General features: G+C 61.7%; 2 protein-coding genes across 5 annotated transcripts; one reads left to right on the top strand and one right to left on the bottom strand.

Annotated features, from left to right (window-relative positions):
* The first annotated feature begins 1,256 nt into the window (after nt 1–1,256).
* R3HCC1L (R3H domain and coiled-coil containing 1 like) lies at nt 1,257–13,174 on the top strand. 3 transcript variants are annotated; one of them, XM_030486818.1, is made up of 7 exons: nt 1,257–1,288; nt 6,775–8,210; nt 11,757–11,932; nt 12,047–12,117; nt 12,236–12,331; nt 12,497–12,637; nt 12,765–13,174. In XM_030486818.1, exons 2-7 carry the CDS (start codon nt 6,789–6,791, stop codon nt 12,818–12,820), a joined length of 1,962 nt encoding a protein of 653 aa, XP_030342678.1. In that variant the 5' UTR covers nt 1,257–1,288; nt 6,775–6,788; the 3' UTR covers nt 12,821–13,174. The 3 variants fall into 3 exon arrangements, 2 of the variants coding, with proteins under 2 accessions (XP_030342678.1, XP_030342680.1); XM_030486820.1 differs by lacking the exon at nt 1,257–1,288 and adding an exon at nt 3,091–3,105; XR_003991496.1 differs by lacking the exon at nt 12,047–12,117.
* Nucleotides 13,175–14,287: 1,113 nt separating this feature from the next.
* Nucleotides 14,288–22,607, bottom strand: LOXL4 (lysyl oxidase like 4). Of its 2 annotated transcripts, XM_030486817.1 has the most exons (15): nt 22,548–22,607; nt 19,725–20,026; nt 19,374–19,552; nt 19,011–19,222; nt 18,413–18,451; nt 18,085–18,301; nt 17,776–17,959; nt 17,359–17,513; nt 16,922–17,089; nt 16,564–16,726; nt 16,192–16,435; nt 15,808–15,923; nt 15,575–15,711; nt 15,296–15,407; nt 14,288–15,177 (listed from the first exon to the last, which is right to left on the bottom strand). In XM_030486817.1, exons 2-15 carry the CDS (start codon nt 20,002–20,004, stop codon nt 15,107–15,109), a joined length of 2,277 nt encoding a protein of 758 aa, XP_030342677.1. In that variant the 5' UTR covers nt 20,005–20,026; nt 22,548–22,607; the 3' UTR covers nt 14,288–15,106. The 2 variants fall into 2 exon arrangements, with proteins under 2 accessions (XP_030342677.1, XP_030342676.1); XM_030486816.1 differs by lacking the exon at nt 22,548–22,607 and having other exon boundaries at nt 19,725–20,070.
* Between the last annotated feature and the right edge of the window lie 110 nt (nt 22,608–22,717).

Raw genomic sequence — 22,717 nt, 5'->3', positions numbered from 1 at the left:
GGGTGCCGGGTGGCCCTGCCTGGTGTGAGCCTTCCTTATCCTGCACGGGGGAATGCAGCTGGGGTGGGATGACCCTATCTACCTGAGTCTGAGCCCCTGTGGCTATCCTGGGACCCATACTGGTCCCAGTACTGGTCCCAGTACAGCAGAGTACTTCAGGGCATCCCAGATCCCACGCATCAGCAGTCCCAGCCTTGTAGCTGCACCCGGAGAGGGGTAAGATACTTGGCACAGCCCCATGCACTGATACGTGTGCCTCAGTGACACCCTGACAGGGAGGCAAGTCCCTGGTCCCTCAGGTCCTCAGCTGCCCACCATACGCAGGCAGTTTGCGTGCTATGGGGCATCACTCCTCCCTCACCCGCAGCATGAGGCTGCCTGGGAAGCAGCTGCTTGGGAATTACATGGGAGAGCTTCGGCTTGTTAGGAAGCAGGTCATGGGGGGGAAAGAGGGGCAGAGACCTCCTGTCCATCAGCCAGACAAACCAGGGTGGCCGCACCAGCCATCGGCCCGGTGCATGCCTGGCCCCCACGCATGCCCCCACGCATGCCTGGCTCCCCTGGGCCGCCCCTCTCCCCTGCCAGCGCTCGCCCTGCCTGTGGGACAATCCAGCCCTGTTCCCCCATCCTTCCCCCGGCACAGGCCGGCTCGGGAGTGCTCTGCAGCACCAGCGCTTCATTAGGGAGACGGAGGATACGGCGGCCCCGGGCACGTTCCCGGCTCTGCCCAAGCTGCCTGCGAGTGCGTGAGAGCGGCGGGGCCCCGCTCATTACGTGCGGGGCACAGGCAGGCTGCTCCTCGCCAAACCCCGGGAAGGAAGCGGAGCGAACCGGCGCAGACACCTTCCCCGGGCTGGGTGTCTGGGCAGCCGGCACGCCGGGATGTGGTCTGAGCCCCCGGCAATTCCCCAGTGCCCGCGGGCGGGCGGGCGGGAGCGGGGATCGCTCTCCCTCCTGCACCCCCATGTCCATTACCCCCCCAGCCACGGAGCGCCCTGCCCTCGGTGGTGCCTGGGGCAGGAAGGACCGCGGTGGCCTCGGGGATGCCCGTGGTGGTCCCAACTCGGGAAGCGCAGAGGAGCGGGGGGTGCACGGGAGTGCCAGCGTGGCCGGGGGAACCGCCGGGACTGCCCCGCCGGGTAGGACCGTCCGCCCGGGGCGCGGGGCGGGTGCCGGTGCCGCACTACAGGTCCCGGCGCTCCCCGCGGCGGGGCGGGATGGGGCGGGCCCGGCGCGGCGGAAGCGGCGGCGGCGGCGCGGAGCGGCGGGGGACCCGGCGCGGCCACTGGTAACGGCGGCGGCCTGGCAGGCGGCACGGCCGGGCACGGCCCGGCGGGGAGCTCGGGACGGGGGGCACAGCAGCCCGCAGTGCGAGCCCTGCCCGGTCCCCGGGCTGCACACTGTGCCCCTGCCCTGCTCTTCCCACTCCCTGCCCCAGCCCTGTCCCTCACTCCGGTGTCCCAGCCCCGACCCCTCTCCTGTCTCCCAGCCCTGTCCCCCACCCTTTGTACCAGCCCCCCTTGTACCAGCCCCCCTTATCCCCTGTCCCAGCCTCCACCCCATGTCCCAATTCTGACTCCCATCCCCGGTCCCAGCCCCTATCCCCTGTCCCAGTCCCAGCTCTTATCTCCTGTCCCAGCCCTGAACCCTATTCCCTGTCCCAGTCTCTATTCCCTGCCCCAACTCCCACCCCATGTTCAGGCTCTGACCACTATTCCCTGTCCCAACCCTCACCCCATGTCCCACCCCTGACCCCCACCCCATGGCCTAGCCTCGTCCCTCCCTTCTCTGGCACACAGCCCCTGGAGCACCCAGATAAGATGGCACATTGCACAGCCCATAACTCTCCCCAGCTTATTGAGTAACTGAGTGATGCTGGCAGTGACAGCCTTGAGGGCAGGGGAGTTATACAACATCCCCGGGTGCTCGGTGTGCCGGGCTCCCATGGCTCATAAAACACGTGCCCGGTGCTCCCAGGCACTGGACGCTGTTTTTCATAGCTGCCTACCTGCCCTCAGCATCCCCTCCATCCTTCATGCTGCCTGCGAGGCTCTGCTTGCTGCCCACTCTGGGGCTGTCGCAGCCCTGCACTGGCCCATGGCATGATGCTGGTGACCAGCGTTTGCCCCTTGCACATTTTGGGGTGGTCACCCCAGCCACCTGCTTTTTGGTCTAAGTGCACCACAGGGCTCTGGGCTTTGCTTTTCAGGCTGTTCCTGCCCACTGAATGGCTGCTTTGGGTTACTTCACCTTCATTTTCCCAGACTGGGTCTCACTTTGTTTCCTACCTACATTTCTCAGATCCTTTGAATGATTTCCCTGTTCTGGCCAGTGTTTGCAACACCTCAGTGCCATCTACAACTTTAATTACATTTCACTATTCAAGTGAAAGTTTGGGAGATGGTGTAAAACAGTACCCTGAAGTTCAGCTAATATGCGTCTTGCTTGCCTTATCCAAAGGCTTTGTCCAGCAATTCTTCCAAAACACCTCTTGCTGGGCAAGCCAACATCCTTCATCCAGGGGCCCGTCATGGTGGGTGTGCAGGCTCCTTCCTCTGCCCGTTGTGTTCTGTGCTAGGGATCAGCACAGGGTTTATCCTGCACCTGGCTCCAGGTTTATTCTCCTTTCTGACACACAAAATCAGCTCCTGGTTTGCTCTGCCTGTCACCAGGGCCCTGGTTTCTTCTGGGCACCATGTATGTGTTGATGGGTTCATGAGTTCGTGTTGGCACCGGCCACGCTGGCCAGGTGACCATGTCTACGTGGAGATGCTGTTTTTGCTTTCCCTGCAGGTGTTTTTGCGAGGCCTCTGCCTCATTTGCATTTTTCTGGTTAAAAACAGTAATTTTGCCCTTTTGAGTCATCTTTATTTTTGAGCCGTCATTAATTTTTCTTTCCCTCCTTGTTTATTAATAGATCTTTTCACTTTTGTGCTGATTCTGCCGAGTTTATTTGTAAAGTCCTTTGTATTCCAGCTTAGCTCTCCAGCTGTTAACTCCTTCTGCTGGTTTGTTGTCCCTTTTCTCTCCCGCAGCTGTGAGTGGACACTATTGACTTAGAAATCCTCCTCCTGTCTGAAAGTGTTCACCCTCCTCTTGTTCCAGGTGTCTCCTGAGAGCATTGAAAATGAAAGACACAATTGAAATCTCTTTTTTCTCTGCACCTTTGATGCCTTTTCTTCTTCCTCCCGTAGCCAGCATTTGCTCCAGCTGCTGGAGAACATATTTTTTCCTGGCAGCAGGGCACAGGGTTGTCTTAAAACCTGTGGGGCTGTAGTGGGTATTGGACAGGATGCATCTCTCTGTTCCTTGGAGTATTTTGCCTTGCCCTGTGCTGGCAGCACTGTGCTCTTGCCTTTTCTCTCCCTGCTGGGTATCCAGGCCCTTTGCTGGCCCCGTCGCCTGCTGTGTGAGCCAGGCGGGCCGGGCTGGATGTCTGCTGGGAGCAGGAGAGGTGCAGGTAGCCAAAACCTCTGACAATCCTTACCCGGTCTGCAGGCACCTATGTTGTGCAGTCAGCGAGTGTGCCAAGGCATGTGCCTGGCATGGGATGAGCCCTGCAAGTGGCGGGTTCCCCAGTGGGGCTGTTTAGAATCTCCTTGTACCTGCCTTTTTATTGGTCCTCTTCTTATATTTATTTATTTTTCCCCCTCCAAAGAGCCCAATCTGTGGCAGGCCGTAAAGAGTGACATTGCGGGTGCGCAAGCTGCGTGCCGAGGCTGCGCATGGTCCCCCAAGGCTCCCAGTGCCCCGCTGCTGCCATCCCCGTTCACTGTCAAGGCTTTAAGGTTATCTGCTCTATTGATGGGAGTATAGATTGAGTGGAATTAGAAACCTCGAAGGCTAAAAATACAGCTCCCTGCCAGGAAATGCGGCAGCCTGCTGGGAGGGCGCTGGGTGGCACTGAAACTTTTCTGGGAACTGGCACAATCCATATGAGCCCTGCAGCCCAGCACTGGTACCTCTTCCCAGGTTCCCCAAGCGGGACTGTGGCTGGCATCTCTACTGGCCGCAGGGGCCCTGGCTTTGCCATGGGGCTGTGCTGCAGGTATCCTCACCTGCTGGGCAGGGGTGCAGATGATGGAGGAATTCGGCGATGCACTGTGCAGTCAGGTCTGTGATGACAAGCCCTGTCTTGCTGTTGTTTGTTGGATCCTTCTTGGGACAGGAAGGGAGTGAGAAATCAGGGCGAAAATGCCGCCCATCTGTGCTGCATATGGTCACTAGAGGAGAAATGCAGGCTGGTACGTTGCCTGAGCAGCTGTTCTGAGGCTTCACAAACTCATGCCACAAGCACAAGCTCCCCATGAGCAGCATATTCCTGGGGATGGTGTGAGGGGAGCCTGTGCTGTAGGGAGCTCTGGCCACCTTCTGGCTGATGCTCCAGCATCCCCCTGGCCACACCAGACTGTGTTGCACTGGGCTGGTGGGCATTACATGCCAGGCAGCTGGACAGCTCTCCCACCACCACTTTTGCCATGGTACTGTGGCATGCCTTTCCTTGCTTGGTGCTGCAGTGCTGAGCTGTTTTGCTAGCTGGCTCCAAAAGCAGGGCAGCACTCAGGGCATCATGTGCCCTTTTGGGGATGTGCTGCCCATTGCCGTCTGGCTTTGCAGTGCAAGCTTGATCCCAGAGTCTGGAAGCAGCAGGATTGCCCTGTCCAGTGTAGTGTGAATGAGACCTGAAGCCAGGGCTGTTGCTCTGCCTCCTGGAGCGTGTAATCAGTTGGTGCCGACGCGTGGCTGTGGCATCGATGAAGTGTGTAATAGGCTTGGGGGCAGGAGCTGTGCTGCCCTGCGGGGAGAAAACAAAGTGGTGCAGCACTTGTTTGCCAATGTGGGGCAGCCACGACTTTGCTGTGCTTCTCCCAAGGCTGCGGGAAGTGGCTCTTCCCACTCAGCGAGAGGCAGGCAGAGGCAAAGCTGTGCGGGGAGAGGATGCTCCTAGCACCAGCCGTCTGGCTAATGCCTCACCATCTGCTTTTGGAGAGTGAGGCAAGGTGAACGGCAAGCTTTCGAGGAGCCCATAAATCCTGCGTGTGAAGGCTCTTCTTGGAGGTGACTTGGGATGTGCGTGGAACAGTGCTGCTCCTGGCTGCTCCCCATGCTAGAAATTCTCGGGAAGCAGAGCCTGAGGGGATCGGTGTTCCTCTCCCCAGGCTGTTCGGTGATGTCCCATGGGCTTGGCTAGGAAAAGTCCTTTAGCAGAACATGCTTCAGTTCAGTTGGAAGCTCTGTGTGGTTGAAAATGGTGGTGCCAGGGGGGCTCCTGGTGCCCCCTCCTCTCTGGCACCCAGGCTGCTGCTCAGTGAGAAAATGTATAATGCCTTGGTCTTGAGAAATGACTAATCCAGACCTTGGAGGGTTTATAGGATATGTTCCTTTCTCGCGGTCGATAAAGTGGATCGTTCTGCCAGCAAAATTAGTGTATCAAAGAGGGAGAAAAAAATGACAAGAGCTGCGGAGACAGAAAAATGGTTGGGGCAGCCCTGGGATGGTGTCCAGCATCCCTGCGGCGCCCGTGGCTGCGCCTCGTGCCACAGAGGTGGGCAGGAGTGCACCGGCACGAGGCGCAGGCACGGATGCTGCGGTGATGCTGGGGAGCACTGCCCTGGCCTGGCTTGCCAGCGGTTTCCAGAGAGACCCATCCATCCATCACACTGAGGGAGCTGTCTGTCCATCTGTCTGTCAGGAGGAGGGGATGGTGCTGTGTGGCACGGGCTGCCCCGGCCACTTTCCAGCCGGTGGTTGGCCTCCCCTCGCCTTCCCGGCACCGCTGCCGGCTGTCGGTGAGGGGCCACGGGGAGCATTCGCGCCTTGGTCGGGGGCTGCATGGATGGGAGGCTAATGTACCGGAGGTGCCTCGGAAATGAGAGCCTTGGATGGGTTCCTGGCCCTATTGATCCGCCGGCAGTTTATGCATCCTGACATTCATAATCTCGGTCGGCGCTGATGGTCCAGATTAATGGGCCCGGGGGCTGTCCATCCGTCACTTCACATTAATTACTGAAGAGGTGTTTTTCCAGTGATTTACCTGACAGCGGCCTGTGATGGATCCCCCTAAACGGAGTGGGCAGTGATTAATCACGGGGCCCCAGCCCAGCCCTGCTCTGCTTTCCCCTCAACCGCAGCGCAGCCCCCCACGCCATCCATCTCTCTAAACTCTGATGCATATTTATAGGGGCAGGGGGGCCTGGCAGCTTGTGGTGTGCCTGCTTCTGCCAAAGATGATGAAAAATAAATCTCTGCCAGGACAGGGCAGCAGGTGAGCGGGGCTGTGGCATGCTGGGGTGGCAGTCCTGGTCTTGTGCCGGGGTGTCCCTGGGCTGGGGTTTTGTTTCTGGTGCTCTGTGGCTGCCACTAGCTTCTCCGCAGATTTTGGTGCACGAATGGTGCAAGGGCTGTGTGTCCTGCTTCAGCTGTGGATGCTGGCCCCTGGGGCTAGGGCGTTCCAGAAAGAAGCTACCAGAGTGGAGCAGGCATCCCAGTGATGCTAGAAGGGTTTCCCTGCTTCACCCAAGCCCGATAAACCTCACCAAAGGCTGTAGGGCTGTGGGGTGCTCTGAGTGCCAAACCCCAGCTGCAGACCTGCTGTGGTGGGTGCAGTGTCGGGGCTCTGCTTGTCCATTGCTGTGTGCCAAGTGCTGTTGGTGTGAGGGTGGGTGCCAGACTGGGACCCTGACCCACTGACCCAGGCAGGGGCTGCCCACCATGTGCCCGGTGGCGGGGCTGTTGGGGCACAGGCAGGGCAGTGACACTGTCTCTCCTTGGCAGGCAGCGGTGGCACCATGCAGCAGGAAGCTGAGGGCGGCCGGCCGCGCCGCAGGAAGCCAGACATGGCCCTCTACGTGCCCAAAGCGCGGCGGGAGAGAGCAGCACAAGCGGCGGGCAGTGCATCAGCCGGGCACCACGGGGAGGCTGAGAACCACCGCCTGGTGCAGGACACTTGCCAGGGCAGCAGCGAGGGGCAGAGGCAAAGCCCCCGTGCCAGGACACAGGTGGGCAGAGTGGCAAGGAGGGAGAGCAAGGTGGACGCTGGCCCAAAGGAGCCACGGGCAGCCTCTGCCAGGCACAGCTTGAGGCTGGGAGGCAACTGCCCCATTGCACCAGAGAGCCTGAGAGCATCACCCAGCATAGGGGAGCCGTGCCTGGATCCAGCTGTTGCTCAGGACAAAGCATCCCATGATGAAGGACTTGGGGAGGTCAGCCACGGCCGACAGATGATGAGGACTCAGCCTGACTCTCCATCCTCACTGAGTGCCCAGCCTGGGGCTGTGGAGGCTACCCTTGAGCCTGGGATTGACCTCACTAGCCTAATGCCTGCCACTAGCCCAACACCAGCATGTCAGACAGGGATGAGTGGTGTGCCAGAGATGTCCCCAGGTCCAGCTGGGGGTGTCTCCCAGAGCCCAGGAGAGGGTGTCCTGCAGCCGGCAGGGCTGGGTGACCAGAGCAGTGTGCCCAGGCTGGCATGGGAGGCTCCGGGTCTGAAAGCCCAGGAGGAGGAGAGGGAGTGTGTGGGGTCTCTTCAGGCAGGGCAGAGCGAGGGCTGTGCCACTGGGGTTCCAGAGGATGAGGAAGAGAGGTGGGGAGGCATGGCAGAGAGTGCCTTGGGAGCACCAGGAGCCAGCTGCAAACCCGAGAGCTCAAGGGTTGGCATGGACGATGCTCCAGTACTCCCAGGAGAGAGCACCCTGGGGCAGGGCATGGGCAGCCCATCCCAGCTCCCTCCCAGCAAGGAGGAGAGCACTGCTTGTGCTGGGCATCCTGGTGGGGAGGGAGATCCGGTGACTGCTGTGGAGGGAGTGGGCAGCCCTTCTGCCTGCACAGATGGCAGCACCGGCACTGAGAGTGGCCGGCTGGGTGCTAGCGAGGAGCCGGCGAGCGGATCATGGGATGGGGCACCCTCAGGGAGCCGGGAGCCCCTGGCGCCTCTGGAGCTGCTGTGCCATGGTGTAGAGGAACTCTCACCCGCAGCCTGGGCTGAGGAGCCAGCAGGGGCAGATGAGGATGCAGGCTTGCCACAGCAGCACCAGTGCGGCCAGGAGTCCAAGGAGGAGGAGAGAGGTCTCCGTAGCAGCTCCCCAAAGGAAGGGCAGACCAGCACCAGCACTGGAACCCCAAACCAGGCCAGCCCAGGTGCTGAGGAGAGCTGGGACATGCTGTTCAATGACGATGGAGACTGTCTAGACCCACGCCTGCTGGAGGAGGTAGGTCCTGCGAGCCAGCACCCGTGGGGGTTTGCAGGGATAATGGCTGCTGCCTATGGGGGCAGGGGTCTGAGGGGGTCAGTTGTCTGTGTGTCCTCTCAGGTGGGTGCATGGGGGGGCGGGCTGCACCCAGGGCACACAGCCAGCCTCTCTGTACTGCCTGCTGTTACCGTCAGCTGTCCCTAAGGGCATGAGCTGCCTGCGGTGCCAAAACACCAGGGACCCCCACCTTCACCCCCTGGCTGGTTCCCATCCTGTCCCCCAGTGCTATTGAAGGCTTGTGGAGATCTTACCTCTTATAGTACATAAAGTGCACCCAGTAAAACCTGCTTGAGCGCCGTAAACTGCAACTGCACCCTTGTGAAACCAGGGCTGGTGATAAAGAAATGGGCTGAGAAGTATGGGCTCCCATTGAAATAGCAACGGGATGTTTCCTCGAAACCACGGCTTCTTAATCAGCTGTGGCTCATTACCATCCCCTCCTGCACGCATGCGGCTGGATTTACTACAATTAGCTGCTTAGCACCAGGACCTACTCTTTTCCTGCCATTCACGAGGGAAGCTCAGCTTCTGCAACGAGGCTGGATATCCCTTACTGCATTTTAAATCAGTAGCATCAGCCTGGTAATTTTCCGAATGGCATTAATGTGCCTGAAGTAACAAACAGCACTAATACTGGTACCATCAGTGTCTGCCCACCCCAGGCTGGAAGCAGGGTGCGAAGTGGTTCATAGTGCCTGATAACAGCATCCTTACCAAGGGACGCTGGTACACACCTTGTCTGCGGGGCCGTGCTCGGGCTGGTGTGCCCTCTCCCAGCCCAGCATGGGGCTGGGTGTGGGGCACATGGGGCTCACCTCTGGGGCTGCTTGGAGGGAGACATGGAAGGATGTTGGGTACCCCCATCCCTGCCTGGCTGTGCTCCCCCCGGCTGCGGCCCCAGCGGGGAGGTTGTGGTGAGTGCTGGTGCGAAGGGCACAGTGCTGCTGCTCTGATGGTACATGTGGTGCGGGCTTTCCAGGGGAGGGCACGGTGGGCACGGCTCTGTCCTTGGGTGCAGCTGAGTGGCTGCCTGGCCCCGCGAGGGCCCGTGGTATGGTTCAGCCATAGGATGCTGTGGGCAAGGTTGTGCTGTGCAGCATGGGCGCTAACTCCGAGGAGCCCTGGAGTATCTGTGTTAGCTTTGAGCGAAGTTTAAGCTTTCCAGGGAGCTTCCCCAAATGGGTAAATAAGAACCTGAAAAGGGAGTTTATCAATTAAAAGTTCCCATCTTCACCCCCTGCAGATTCCCATGCTGAGCTTGGTGCTTCCTGAGCCCTCCGAGCTCTCGGCAGGCAGATGTGGCTGCTCAGGGAGGGCACAGGCTCTTGGGGTGAGGGAGCTGTTGTTAATTAACAAAAAAGACAAGGAAATTAGTAACGTTCTTCCTCGTAACTGAATCCTTATGCGATGCGGATAGCTGGCAGAGAGCAAGATTTATGACGTTCTGCATGGAGGAGAGATTTCTGATAGTGGAAGGCTCTTTAATCTAGCAGGAAAAAACGCCATAGTGAGATCCATTGGCTGGAAGCTGAAACCAGACAAATTCAGAGTAGAAATCAGTTCGAGCACAGAGGATAATTAAGCACTGCGACCATTTCCTTGCGGGCTTGGAGGACTCTTCATCAGCTGGTGCAGCGAGGTGGGGACCATGGTGTATGTATGCTGGGGCCATACAGCTCCTCCAGCTTCTTCCCTCCAGCTCCTGAGGTGCGCTCTCAGCAAGTGGGAGGGAGTGTAAGGAAGCGGCCATGGACCCCTCTAACATGCTCTGGTGAGGGTCTGTCTTTAGAGAGCAGCAAGGTGTGATGGACAGGCTTTGTTTTCCGTGGTGTCCTGTCTCTGCTGTCCCTTTGTCCATCCATGAGCCATACCCCAGCTCCTGCTCCCTGCCCTGCCCCGTGGCTGAGGGGCTCTGGGCACGCTGTGTGCCTGGGCTGGCAGCACTGCGGGACCTGTTGAGCCATGCCTGCCGTGCAGCTGAGCCCACTGCCAGATGGCTCCTGTCCTTGCTGCCCTGCCACACTTTGTGATTTGTGAAGGTCAAGGACCGCTCTGGCACCCTGTGCTCCTGCTCTGTAATCATCTTCCCTTCACCTGGCACTACCTGAGTGCTCTGCTCCCTCAAGCGGCACCGCAGGGCTTCATCCTGCCCGGGAATGGCTCCTTTGCCTTCCTGAGCAGGCAGGGGTGCGCTTGGTTAAAGGGTGATGGTGGCAGAGCAGGTGGCTTTGCCAGCAGTGCTGGCCTGTCCTGTGAGCTCCATCACTCAGCTCTACCCTCCGCCGGCATCTAGCCGCCCCGGCAGCACCCCCTCACCTGCTGTGAATCCATCTTCCCCATAAAATTGTCAAAATGAGCACTTTTTATTGACTGAGCTGGCTGGGATTTATGGACTCTTCCAGCCACGGTGTGTTCTGCTACGATCGCTTGGGGGATCAGGCTGGGAACCTGGCTGAGTTATGTACCTGGTCCATGGCACCATGCTGCGGGGAGCACGGGGGAGCCTCCGATGGCTTTAGATTGTGCCTGGCCCAGTGTCTCAGCTGCAGCACCCTTGGCCATTGGCATGGTGCAGTTTGGAAAGCAGGAGTGCAGGAAGCGATACAGGGTAGCTCACTGGGCAGAGGGCGATGCAGTGTGGCACACTGGCATCAGTGTTCTGGGGCAGAGGGGAATAGGGGGCAGCTGCAGCCCAGAGTCATGGGAATGGGAGGCTGCTGCCCGTGTTTTAAAATGAAGGTTGAAAAATGGAACAGGTAAAAAAAGTGTAGAGCCATCATCTTTTAGGGCTGAAGGAAGTGCCCCGCTGTGAGATACTAAAGGCGCACAACCCGTTTAGCTTATCAGGAAGAAGATTGAGAAGGGACTTGATTAGCATGAGTAAGTGCCATCACAGGGAGGAGACTGGGGACTCAGGCTCTTTAATCCAACAGAGAGGCAGAACAAGATCCACCAGCTGGAAGGCAGAGGCAGAAAAATTCAAATGAGAAACGAGGCATAAATTTTAGCTGTGCAGCTGATGAACCACCAGGACTTGTTCCTCAGGAGAGCGCTGGCTTTTCCACCTTGGTGGCTGAGGTGCTGACAGGCTGCTCCAGTGCATGTGCTGCAGCTGGGGCATGCCAAGCCCACTGCTTCCGCATGGCAGGCAGACATCAGTCTTTCCTCCTGGCCTTGCTGTCCTGCTCCTTGTGGTTCCCCAAACGTATTTCGGGTCACTGTGGGGGTGCACGCACTGTCTCACCAGTGCCATTCCGACTGTGTCTCTGGCGGGATTGCAGAGCACAGCAAGTGGAGGGGTGCTGGTAATGGGAAAAGCAAGTGCATAGCGTAAGAACTCTGGTCAATAACTCCTAATATCTCGATGCCATGAATCCATCTGCAGTGCTGGGGTGGGCTGTGGAGGCAGAACCGCTTCCCAGGGAGCACTTGCCATGGATTGGGAGCTGGCATGGGGCAGACAGGCAGCGGTTGCTCAGTGCTGTGCCTCTCCTACCCCTGCAGCTCTCAGGGGGTGAGAAGCGGCGGGAGAGCCGGCAGTCACCTGGCTTTGACTACTATGGGGCTGAGCCCGCTGCACCGGACATTGGCGATGATGAGCTGCCCCACGTCATCGAGATCTATGACTTCCCCTCAGATTTCCGCACTGAGGACCTGATGCGTGTCTTCTGCAGCTATCAGTGAGTCCGCCTGCAGTACCCTATCCCCAGCACTGGTGTCCCCTACCTGGGCTCTGCTTCAGACCCCTGCCCACCTAGTGCCAATGCTTTGCTGAGCTTCCCTCTCTCCGGCAGGAAAAAAGGCTTTGATATTAAGTGGGTGGATGATACACATGCCCTGGGTGTCTTCTCCAGCCCCATAACAGGTACTGCTCCCTGTTTGGCAGGGAATGGGCAGAGGGGGGGCTTTCCTGCCTCTCCCGTGGCTGGATCGTTGGCATGGGGCTGGCCCCACACATGGACACTACTGCTCTCTCCCTGCAGCACGCGATGCCCTCAGCACCAAGCACCTGATGGTGAAGACACGTCCACTCTCCCAGGGTACCCGTGCCTCTAAAGCCAAAGCCAGGGCATATGCTGGTGAGTGGTGCTGCCCCTTGCCGGCTTGTGCGATGGTGCTTGTGCTGCAGCATCTTCATCCTGATAACTGGGGAGGGGTGGGGCAGCCCGCATGGCTCCACAGCACTTAAGTGCTGCATCCTCCCAGGGTGCCCTTACTGATGTCCCCCATCTCTGCTCACCCAGAATACCTTCAGCCAGCCAAGGAGCGCCCCGAAACATCAGCTGCCCTGGCCAGACGGCTGGTGATCGGTGCCCTGGGAGTCCGCAGCAAGCAGACACCAGCCCAGCGAGAAGCTGAGCGGAGGAAGCTGCAAGAAGCCCAGGGTGAGATTTGGATGCCTCTGGGAGGCTGCAGTGTGGGGGGACCCTCCCTGTGGATACCCTTCTCACAGGGTGCTGTGTGGGAAGGGGCGATGGGGACATGGGGTTGACCCTCCTCTTGTCTCTGCAGAGAGGAAGCGCCTGGAGAACAAGCAGCGGGAGGATGCCTGGGAGGGCCGGGACTGAGCCTGGAGGCTGCACCTTCAGCCCCACTGGCAACCCCGCTGGGCTGCCCAGGCCCCTCTGTGTGGGCAGGCAGGGCACCCTGCATCTCAGAGCTGGGACGGGTCCTGCACCGCATCCAAAAGCACTGGGCTGCTTCACTGAAAGGGCTGAGCAGGTGCAGCTGAGCAGGCTGGTTGGTGCCTTGCGGATGCTGTCGCCTGTCGGGCAGCGCTGCCCATCCTGCCCAGAGCAGGACCTGCCTTTGGCACTGGAAGCAGCAGCATGGGGCTGCGTGGGGCGGCCCTGGCCACCTGGCAGGGCCTTGCGAGGAAGAGTTTGTCCTTTATTTTGCTAATAAATGCCATCTATTTTATTTGCCTGGCCGGGCTCTCCGTGTCCCTGCATGCCGGGGCAGGGCGTGCAGACTGGGGGCTGCCACACATGGTCCATGCTGCCCTGGGGATGGGTCCCCAGCAGGGGGGTGTGAGGTGCAGGCAGGAGGGGTCAGGAGGGCGGCAGCAGGAATGTGCTGGCAGGGACCCTGTTTACTTCCGTGGAGCCTGAACAGTGGGGCTCTTGTTGGTGCATGGGCAGGGCCGCATTCCCGGCCCCGCGCGGGGCTGTGATGTGGCTGTGCTGCCGGCGCTGGTGAGCTGGGGGCTTCCTGCCCTGCCCCGGGGCGGGGGCACAGGCAGGCGGCTGGAACCTGCTTGGCATCGTCTCTCAGCACCTGAAAACCATCCCTGTGTGCCCCAGCAGTCCTGTCTGTAGGCCCCCCCAGCTCTGGGGGCCAAGGTTTGTGGAGTTCCCATGCCCTTTGCAGCAGGTGAGGATGGGGATGATGCTTTTCCTCCACCCCTGCCAGCGGTCTGCGTGTTTTCGGTTGTGGCTGCCTCACCCCAGCCTATGCTGAAGGGCTTGTGTGGCTGCCCCACGTCCCCTGGCTGCCCCCCAGCCTGGCGGCAGTGGAGCTGGTCATGACCTCGCAGCGGTGGCTGCCTGCCCCTGTTCTGGCAGTGCTGCCAGCATCTCAGCCACTGCTCCTGGCTGCTTGTGGCTCGGCCAGTGGAAATTCCAGGGTGTGAAGATGTTCTCATGCGGAAAGCATCTTCCCGACCATCTGTTATCCCTTGTACCCTCACCCTGGCAGAGCAAGCCTCTACTAGCATGTGCCTTGCCACAGCCTCAGGTGTCACCACCATCCCTGGTGGCTCCTCCACATGCAGGGACCATGACATGTGGGTTCAGCCCAGCCTACCCTGGGTGCTGGCAGCCCCTGCCCTGGGCTGATGCCTGCAGTGAGGAGGGGATGGGCAGAGGTGTGCAAGGAAAGGGGTGGCACTGCTCAGTAGCTGGCTCACCAGAGGCCAGGCAGTACAGAGTGTGGGTTGCTGGTATTCCATTTATTTCCTTTTATTTAAAAAAATAACCAACATAGAAACCACAGGGGGAGAGAAACACCGAGAGCAGGGGCACGGTGTCCACTGTGTCCCCACCCTGTGCTCAGGAGCAAGAGCTTTGAGGGGCTGAGCGGCCCCATTCCCATTCTAGGGCTGGGAAGCTGCCAGGGCAGCCTGGGAAAGCCCAGCACGGCGGCTGCAGCCGCAGTGGCTGGTGGGCTGGCTGCCGGCCCGCGCTGCCACAGCACTGGCCACGTCTCTTTGTGTGCGCGGGGTCAGCCTGTTCAGGGCCAGAGTGCCCTGTCTGGTGGGGACTGCTGATGGCAAGCCGGATCTGCTTGGCACCAGCTACACGCAGGCAGCCGGGGGGCTGGTGGCCATGGGTGGCAGAGCGGGGACACTGCCTGACTGGGGCCACATCACCTAGACCAGGGCTGACCCTGGCTGGGGACTGGCTTCATGGTGCTGGTGGGGAAGAGTGCAGAGAAAGGAGCAGGGGATGGTGGGGTTGATAAGGGGATACCCTGTCTCCCATAGCACAGCACCTTTATTGAGGACAGGACTGGCGCACAGGTGGCAGTGGCCAGGGCCTGTCCTGAGTCTGCTGGGGCAGGGGAGCCAGGCAGCAGGCTGAGGTAGTCGTCCTGGGGGGCACTGAAGGCACTGAAGTGGGGACTGCTGTGGTACCCACGCCCCTCTTGCAGGTCCTGCTGGCGGTGCGGAGCTGGGCACCCCCCGGGCGCTCCCCACCAGCCCTGGCACTCGTCTCCATCCTCTGCAGCAGCATCAATAAATACAAAAGTCTTTGAGTCCCTGAGCTCAGTGTGGTGCTGCCGGGGCGCAGGGGCTGGGGTGTGGGAGCTGGGCAGCCCTGCGGCGCTGCTGGGAGCGTGCCGATGCCACAGGGTTACATGAGGTTGTTGGCCAGGCGCTCCCGTCGCTCCAGGTCATTCACTACATCAGCTCCATAAGCATCACCTGGGAAGATCAACGGCATGGGTTGGTGGTAGGGGAACATGGGACCTGCAGTACCCCCAGCCCCATCACTTCCCCCCGCCTGCCTGCCATGCCCCCTTATGCTCCCATCCCTCCATACTTGTGTGGCAGCCGTGCATCCAGACGCGCTGCCCATCGTACTTGCACTGGCACCGCATCACATTGTTGGAGAAGTCTGACTCCGTCACCTCGTGCTTGGGGTTCACAACCACCTGGGGAGGGTGAAGGGCAGGGCTGGGGGCACCGCTGCTGTGCCTTGGCCAGGCAGGGCTGTACTGTGCATGGTGGGGAGCAGAGCAGCACCTCGATGTGCAGGGTGAGGGGTGCTGGTGGTGCCCATGCTGAGCTCCAGCGGCTCAGTGCCTCTCCATCCCCGTACCTGGAAGGTGTAGCTGCCTGGTGGCACATCGGTGATGTCGATCCACTGGCAGTCGATGTCGTGGCGGTAGGTGTCCCAGCACCCCACACTCACCCCCTGCTCCCCAAAGTTGGCACAGGCGAAGCGTCGCTGCAGCCCTGCGGAAGGGAGGTGAGGTGAGGGAGGGCACGAGCAGAGCCCCCTTCAGGGAGCAGGATGGGGGCTTTGCTGGCAGCTCTGCGGCTGGCACCTACCCTCGGGGCAGTTGGTGTCCTCCAGGCAAAAGCTGGCCTTGTGCCCTTCAGCCACCTTGGAACCATTAAGCGTCAGCAGGTCATAGTGGGTGAAGACCTCGATGCTGTGGAAATGCCTGCGGGGGTAGGAGCTGAGTGAGGGGCCAGCACCCAGCCAAGGGAGCACGTGGCTGGCGCAGCCGCCCAGCCGGGAGCAGGCAGCACCCATAACTCTGAGCAAATTACAGCCCTGAAGCCAAATAAAGCCATAATGACAGTGCCAGTGTGGATGCTGCTCATTACCCAGGGCGGGCCAGCCCCTGTGGGACAGGTGCCACTGTGCCCTGCCTGGCCTAGGGAGGGGGCAGCTCCCTGCCAGCCGCTACCAATGGGACCGACACTCACCGGTGGCACTGGTGCCAGGTCCAGGCATGGCGTCCCATCCTGGGTCGGAAATCGGCTCTGCCCAGGTTGTAGATCTGGGAGGAGAAGCGGAGGAGGCGGCGATGGCCATAGGGCCACTGCATGTGGTCAGCAGAGCGGGAGAGACAGCGCTCCTCATGGGCACAGTACAGCAGCTCCAGTGGCCGGTCCTCCAGGTAGGCTGTCTCCTGCACCAGCTGGGCGTTCATCACCAGGTCCGGGGCATCTGGCATGGAGAGCATTGGCAGGCATGGAGCAGGCAATGCTCACCTTGCAGAGCTCCCCCCCCGTCTCTCAGTGCCAGGAGAAGGGATGCCCCCTCCCAGCGGTACTCCATGGGCTCATGGTACTCACGGGCAGTGCAGGTGACCCCTGCCGAGAAGCGTCCGCCGCCGCTGGGGCAGTGGATGGGGCCGTGGCGCTGGCACTGCTGGAGGGCCAGCTCGGTGCCGGCACAGCGCACCCCGCTCATCACCACCCGGGCGGCATCAGGGCTGCCTGCCCAGTACCACGTCTCCTGGGCAGAGGAGGAGCACAGTGCTCGGATCAGTCCTCGCACCCCTTACCAGCACCCACCCTGCCTCCCCTGCCCCAGCACTGCCACCAGGGCTTGTCCCTGGGGGTCTCTCCCATCCCAGAGCTTCTGGCCATCCCATGGCCACACCTCACATCTCATGGGACCCCTTGCAGCCCTGGCAGGGATCCTACTCACCTGGAGGGCATGGCTGGCAAAGCCCAGTCCCAGCTGTCTGCAGACCACCATGGCCTCATTGAGCCCCCACTGTGCACCGCACACTGCACCCCACTGCAGCTGCCCCTGCACCGGCACCAGCACCTCCACAACACCCTCGTCGGGGCTGCGGCCCCCAGCCAGACGCACCTGTGGGCAAAGAGGGTCTGAGCCGCAGCACGGGGCAGAACCCCAGCCCTCCCACCCATCGCTGCAATGGGGCAGGCAGCCCCATGCATCCAGCTGAACATCTCTGCCTTCCTCTTCCTCCTTTCCTTATGGGACCACTTTAACCACTGGCTCACCCTGCAGACCTCCATCAGCGTGCTGCTCTGAGCATCCACACCAGGCACAGAGCTTGGAGGGCAGGGACTGTGCAGCGGGGCTCCACAGGCTCTGGAGAGGAGTCAGGGGCTCACCTGGCTCTTGAAGTCCATGTCGGGGATGTGGCAGCGGACGGCAGCATCAGCCTCGTGCCGGCACCCACTCTGCTCAGCATCCTGGAAGCGGCACTCCCCCAGGGAGCGCTCATGGCCAGTGCACCGCACCTCACTCATATGGATGGGCCCCAGGCCTGAAGCAGAGGGATGGTCAGCGCCCTGTGCCCATCCTGGAGCAGGGAGGACCCCCATCCTCCTTCCCGTCATCTGGAAGTTCCCTATGGGAATGGGGCTGCCCATAGCAGGAGCAGCAGGGGGAGACCCATCCCAGTGCAGGCTGGAGCTGTCCAGACATCCCAGGGTGCTCCAGCAGCACCCAGTAAACCAGGGGCTTTCCCCATCATTCCCCTCCAAGCCCAGTGGCACCCCGAGTCCTTGCCATGCTGCCTGTCTCACCTTGGCCCATTTGGGCTCCCACCAGGGCCTGCTTTGCTGTCCCATAGCCCAGCTGTCGGCACACCACGCTGGCCGCAGTCAGGTCCCACTGCTTGTCACACACAGTGCCCCACTGCCCGTGGCGCAGCACCTCCACCCGGCCCTCGCCAGCATGGGTGCCCGCTCGCAGCCGCACTGGCAGCGCCTGGACATGGGGAACAGCCAGTCAGTGGCTCCAAGGCATGGCCACCCGCCTGTGCCATGAGGTAGCTGGGTGCTGCCTGGATCCGGGACCATCCATCAGCAGGATGGGGTTGTGCTGGGACTCACCTTTCCTGGGGAGGCCTTGCTCCTGCCCTTGCCTGTGCCCTTCTGGAAGGCAGGGCCGGGGAGGCAGCTGACGATGGCGTGCATGCCGCGGGGACAGGCGTGCTGGCGGGGGGCTGGCAGGGACACCTCCGAGGGGCAGCGGGACAAGTGGGGCTCCATGCCCCGGCATCGCACCCTGTGGATCCAGAAGCTGTTCTTCTGGCTGAGGGTCTTCAGGCTGCCCAGGGAGAGGAGCAGGGTCTGCTGTCAGCTTGGGTGCCCTAGACCGTCCCTCACCCAACATTCACACTGGCTGTCCCTGCCCGCTGTGCCCAGCGCTGAGCCCTACCTGGAGTTAGGGTCCTTCAGCTTCATGTTCCAGAGCTTCCTGTGGGTACACAGAGCCGGGAGGTCAGAGGGGCCATGCTGAAGCTGCAGGGCTCCAGACTCCCCACCCCATCATCATCCCTGCCCTCCCCAGCACCCTGTGGCAGGAGCTGGAGCCATGAGGTCCTCCCACGGCACAGCAGGGTGAGGACAGGTCCTCTCCCCACTGGCAATTACCGTGCCAAGCCCGGCTGTGCTGTGTACCCCGGCGGGACGGCGTGACTCCTGGCATTGGCAGGGGCTCATTATGGGCTGTATTTATAGCCCCAGCTGAAGGCAGGGGCGGAGGGGCCAAGGGCCGCTTGCTTCTCCTTTCCTTTCCTGCACCCGTGCTTTGCTGGCCATGGCTGGTGACTGTCCCCACAGCAGCCAGCTCTGCCCCTCATTGAGGCCCCAGGAAGGGGACCCAGGCATGGCCAGGCCATACCAGCACCCTGCACACCCACCCATGTGTGCATCCTGCCTAACACTCCGCTTGGTCTCTTGTCCCACAGCATGTCCAGCCAGGCACCCTGCCCCATTCCCCTGTGGCTGCAATATGGATGCCCCGCATCCCTTACCTGTAGAAGCTGGTGTCGAGGTGCTTCTCCCTGGGGAAGCCCAGCATCCCGCAGACCACACGGCTGTTGTTCCTGGTCCAGCCGGCATCGCACACCTGCCTCCAGCGCCCATTGTGCTTCACCTCCACAGCACCCTCCATCACTGGCATGCTCAGCTTGGCCCGCGCCAGGATGGGCTTGAGCCGCACCTCCTCCAGGCTCAGCCCTGGTACCTGCCACGATGAGCACAGAGGTGGGCACGGGGCCTCCAGCATTGAGGACAGCATGTTCAGGATGAGGGCATGGGGACGGGTCAGAGGGATCTGCTCCAGTCCCCCTGGTGTGCCCGATGTGGCATAGGGGAGCCCCATGTCCCCCACTCACCTCTCCCAGGTGATCAGAGGATGTGGCCTGGGGGGGGCTGCCAGGCAGGCGCTGTCCTGAGCACACCACGCCAGCGTCCTCACCATGGTGGCAGTCGCTGGTGCCCCAGCCATTGTGGACACACTCTGCCAGGGAGCTCTCGCTACCCCCACACTGCACGTTGTCCAGCCAGATGGGGCCTGGGGGGACACATGCAGGGCTGGGGGGCACCTCTGCAGGGGGTCCCCATCTCCTTCCCCAGCACCACGGGCTGCATCCAGTGCCTTCACAGGCTGCCCGCACCCACAGCTCCCCCTACCAGCGCTAAGCGCGCTGCCCTCCCAGGACCCCCATTCCCCACCTGCCCCCTACCTTCCCCTTGACCGTAGGTGGCACTGTGGGTCCAGGTGATTGCTGCGGTGTAGCCCAGTTGCCGGCAGGCGACGGTGGCCACGTGGAAGTCGAAGCCATCGTCGCAGACTGTGCCCCAGCGCCCCTGGTACAGCACCTCCAGCCGTCCCTCCCCGGCCGGGCCCCGGGGCCCCGCCAGCCGCAGCTGCACCGGGGCTGGCTCCTGCTCGCTGGGGGCCACCTGGCACAGCAGCAGCACCAGCGGCAGTAGGATGGGGCTGGCGCCAGCTGGCATCACCATCGTGCTTCTCGGGATGGGATGCCTGTGGACAGCCCGACACTGAGCGCTTGGGGACCGTATCAGGGTAGGGGTACTGCAGCCCCCTGTGCCCCAGGAGCTCGAGGGATATCATGCCACCTTGCATGGCGGTGACATCCCTGTCCCTGTGCTGTGGGGAATGCAGGGGCTGGTCCCTGCCATGCACAGCTCGCAGCATCTCACAGCTCACAGCATCCTCCACCCCGGGGCTCTGCCCCAGCCGCACACCCATCTGCCCCCCCCTGAGGGCACCCAGCCCTAGCTCAGCCCTCCCAGGCACCCACAGCCCCATGAACACCACCCGGGCCCCTGTCGCTTCCTGCCTGTCCCATGCTTCGGGACTCCACAGAGCCCCCTTTTATCCTCCACCTGAACATCAGGGTCCCCTCCCCATCCTGCACACAGCCCCTGTCCCCCATCATCCCACCTCTCCCCGTATCCCCACTAGTGGGGTTGCTGCCCTCCCTTCCAGGTGCCCGAATCCCACCCGCGGCACTCACCCTGGCCGGGGCCGGCAGTGCGGGACGGGCAGCAGCGCGGGGCAGGCGGTGCCGAGGGGAAACTCCTCCGGCTTCCAGCAGCTCCTGCTGCCGAGCACCGCCTGCCGCCGCTTTTATGGTGCGGCGGGGTGGGACGCCCCGGGGGGGCCCACGCTGCCCAGGCCGGCCCTGGCCCCCCCGCACTGTGCCTTCAGCCCAGCCCTGCACCCTGCCTCCCTCTGTCCCCATCTGCCACCCTGGGGCAAACCTGCCCCTGCCCCAACCCATGTCTTTCCCGCACCAGCTTGGGGGGTCCAAGCACCCCTGGGATAAGCCACTACCTGCCTTGAGTCTGGACAACCCCCCGTAAAATGAGCCCAATGCCCTCCGTTAGGGATGCCCCCCTCCCCGCCCAGCACCACTGCACCGTGGGGCTTGCCCCCATCCAGGCAGAGGATGGGTTTTGTGGGGGTGACACACTGCCACACTAGGGACACCCCTAAAGGACACCTCTTGCCCCTTCCCACCCCACGCAGCAACTCAAGCAGGTGTCTGGAGCTGCGGCAATGGACCCAGGACTTGCGTGGCACAGAGACCAGGGGAGGCTGTGGGGTGGCACCGGGAGCCCAGATCATGGTCCTCCCAGGGCTCCGGGCATCACTTGGGCCATCCCTGAGCCGGGCTGGCTGTGGGGGTCCCCGGGCACAGCCCCCCCTTCCGCGGGACGTGGAGATGGGGGATGCTCCCCCGACCTGCCCCGGCAGCAACCTCCGGCTTGGGGTGCTGCCAGTCCCCAGGGCACCCCGCTGCCCACACAGCCCGCCGTGCCACGCCGTGGGACGGGGATAAACAGGAAGCCCTGTGCTCTTGCCGTGGCCAGGACAGGGCTGGAATGTGCCGATGGCCACCGGGCTGTTTGTTTGGAGTCGAGGCAGCCGGTTCCTGCCGGGAGGAGCCAGGATCAACACAGCTGCCTGGGAATAGCCTATGAGCTCATCGCCACATCCCACGGGAGCCTCCAGCACCCCTGAGCATGCAGGGGTGCACGGCCTGGGACCCCCTCACAGGGCACTCTCATCCCATCCCGATACCCTAGCTGGGTTCAAGGCACATGCTGGAGCCTCTCCTTGGGTGGGGGTCCCTGGCCAGCCCCAACATGGGGCCATGGAAAGCCCTTGGGAAGGGCAGGGCTGTGGCCAGCAGTGTAACCCATGACTCACTCGTGTGTCTCAACATTTTTGAGCTCAATTACTCAAGTGTGAGGTGAGGAGCGCACCCTGAGCCCCTCCAGGTCAGATGCCAGCAGAGGTGCAAGGCAGGGGGGTGCCGGGTCCCAGTCTCAGCTCTACCTCTGCTCCTGGGGGCAGCAAGAAGAGGGCAGCGGGGGTTCCAGTGATTTCTCCTGCAGCTGCGACCTGCCAGCCTCAACCTGCAGCACCGCGTCCTGCTGCTCAGTGTGACAGTGGCAGGCTGGAGGTGACCCCCTGTACTGTTGGCCCCCTCGCTGCCACCCTTCGGGGCTCACTGGGTGCCAGCACCTGCACCTTATGCAGCCAGATAAAAATACCTTTCAGCAGCACAGCAGCCCTGTGCGGGAAGCTGTGGGCAGCGGGGTGGGTGTGCGGGGCTATTCTCAGAGGGCTAAGAGACTATTCCTGGCCGGTCAATATTGATTCAGCCAGCTCAGGTGCAACAGCTCAGCCTGGCAGCACCGTATTTAGGGCCCGGCAGGAGGCGAGGCGGTCGCCTGAATTGGGAGCATTGTCCAGGGGAGGAAGAGGGCAGGGAGAGGATGTGAGCTCTGTAATCTGCAGCGAGTGGCTCCCGGCAGCAGCCCGGGAGAGGGGCACACCCTGCGCCAGCGAGCGCCACTGGGATGCACGGAGCATCTGCCCTGGGGATGGAGGGATGGGGCTGCAACACGTGCAGGCAGTTCCAAGCAGGAATGGGGGGGTGTGGGGCATGGGGGGGAGCTGCCAGTGCTGGCTTCTGCAGTCTTTGAACTGCTGGTGGCTCCAGGCAGCAAAGCAGGTCTCAAGAACCAACCTGGTTCTCCGCTTGTTCTAAGTACCTTGGGGTGGTCCAGGTCAGCCTGGGTTTGGGTGGCTCCAACCAGAGTCCTGCGTGCACCTGAGCCTGCATCAGTGAGGGGAGAGGGCGAGGGGCTAGTTGTCCGCGTTCACTGCTCTGGGACATGCCCGTCCCCTCTGACAGCT

The sequence above is a fragment of the Strigops habroptila genome, chromosome 5, assembly GCF_004027225.2.
Source record: "Strigops habroptila isolate Jane chromosome 5, bStrHab1.2.pri, whole genome shotgun sequence".
NCBI lineage: Eukaryota > Metazoa > Chordata > Aves > Psittaciformes > Psittacidae > Strigops > Strigops habroptila.
This window is presented reverse-complemented; position numbering and strand designations above follow the sequence as displayed.

Bases quoted from the DNA above. Each gene is read 5' to 3' on its own strand.
- R3HCC1L (XM_030486818.1), top strand. From the start codon at position 6,789: ATGCAGCAGGAAGCTGAGGGCGGCCGGCCGCGCCGCAGGAAGCCAGAC. The intron at 8,211-11,756 runs GTAGGTCCTGCG...CTACCCCTGCAG, and splicing joins ACCCACGCCTGCTGGAGGAG to CTCTCAGGGGGTGAGAAGCG. The intron at 11,933-12,046 runs GTGAGTCCGCCT...TCTCTCCGGCAG, and splicing joins CGTGTCTTCTGCAGCTATCA to GAAAAAAGGCTTTGATATTA.
- LOXL4 (XM_030486817.1), bottom strand. From the start codon at position 20,004: ATGGTGATGCCAGCTGGCGCCAGCCCCATCCTACTGCCGCTGGTGCTG. The intron at 17,090-17,358 runs GTGAGCCCCTGA...CTTTGCCCACAG, and splicing joins ACATGGACTTCAAGAGCCAG to GTGCGTCTGGCTGGGGGCCG. The intron at 15,712-15,807 runs GTAGGTGCCAGC...TCCCTTCCGCAG, and splicing joins GGACACCAACTGCCCCGAGG to GGCTGCAGCGACGCTTCGCC.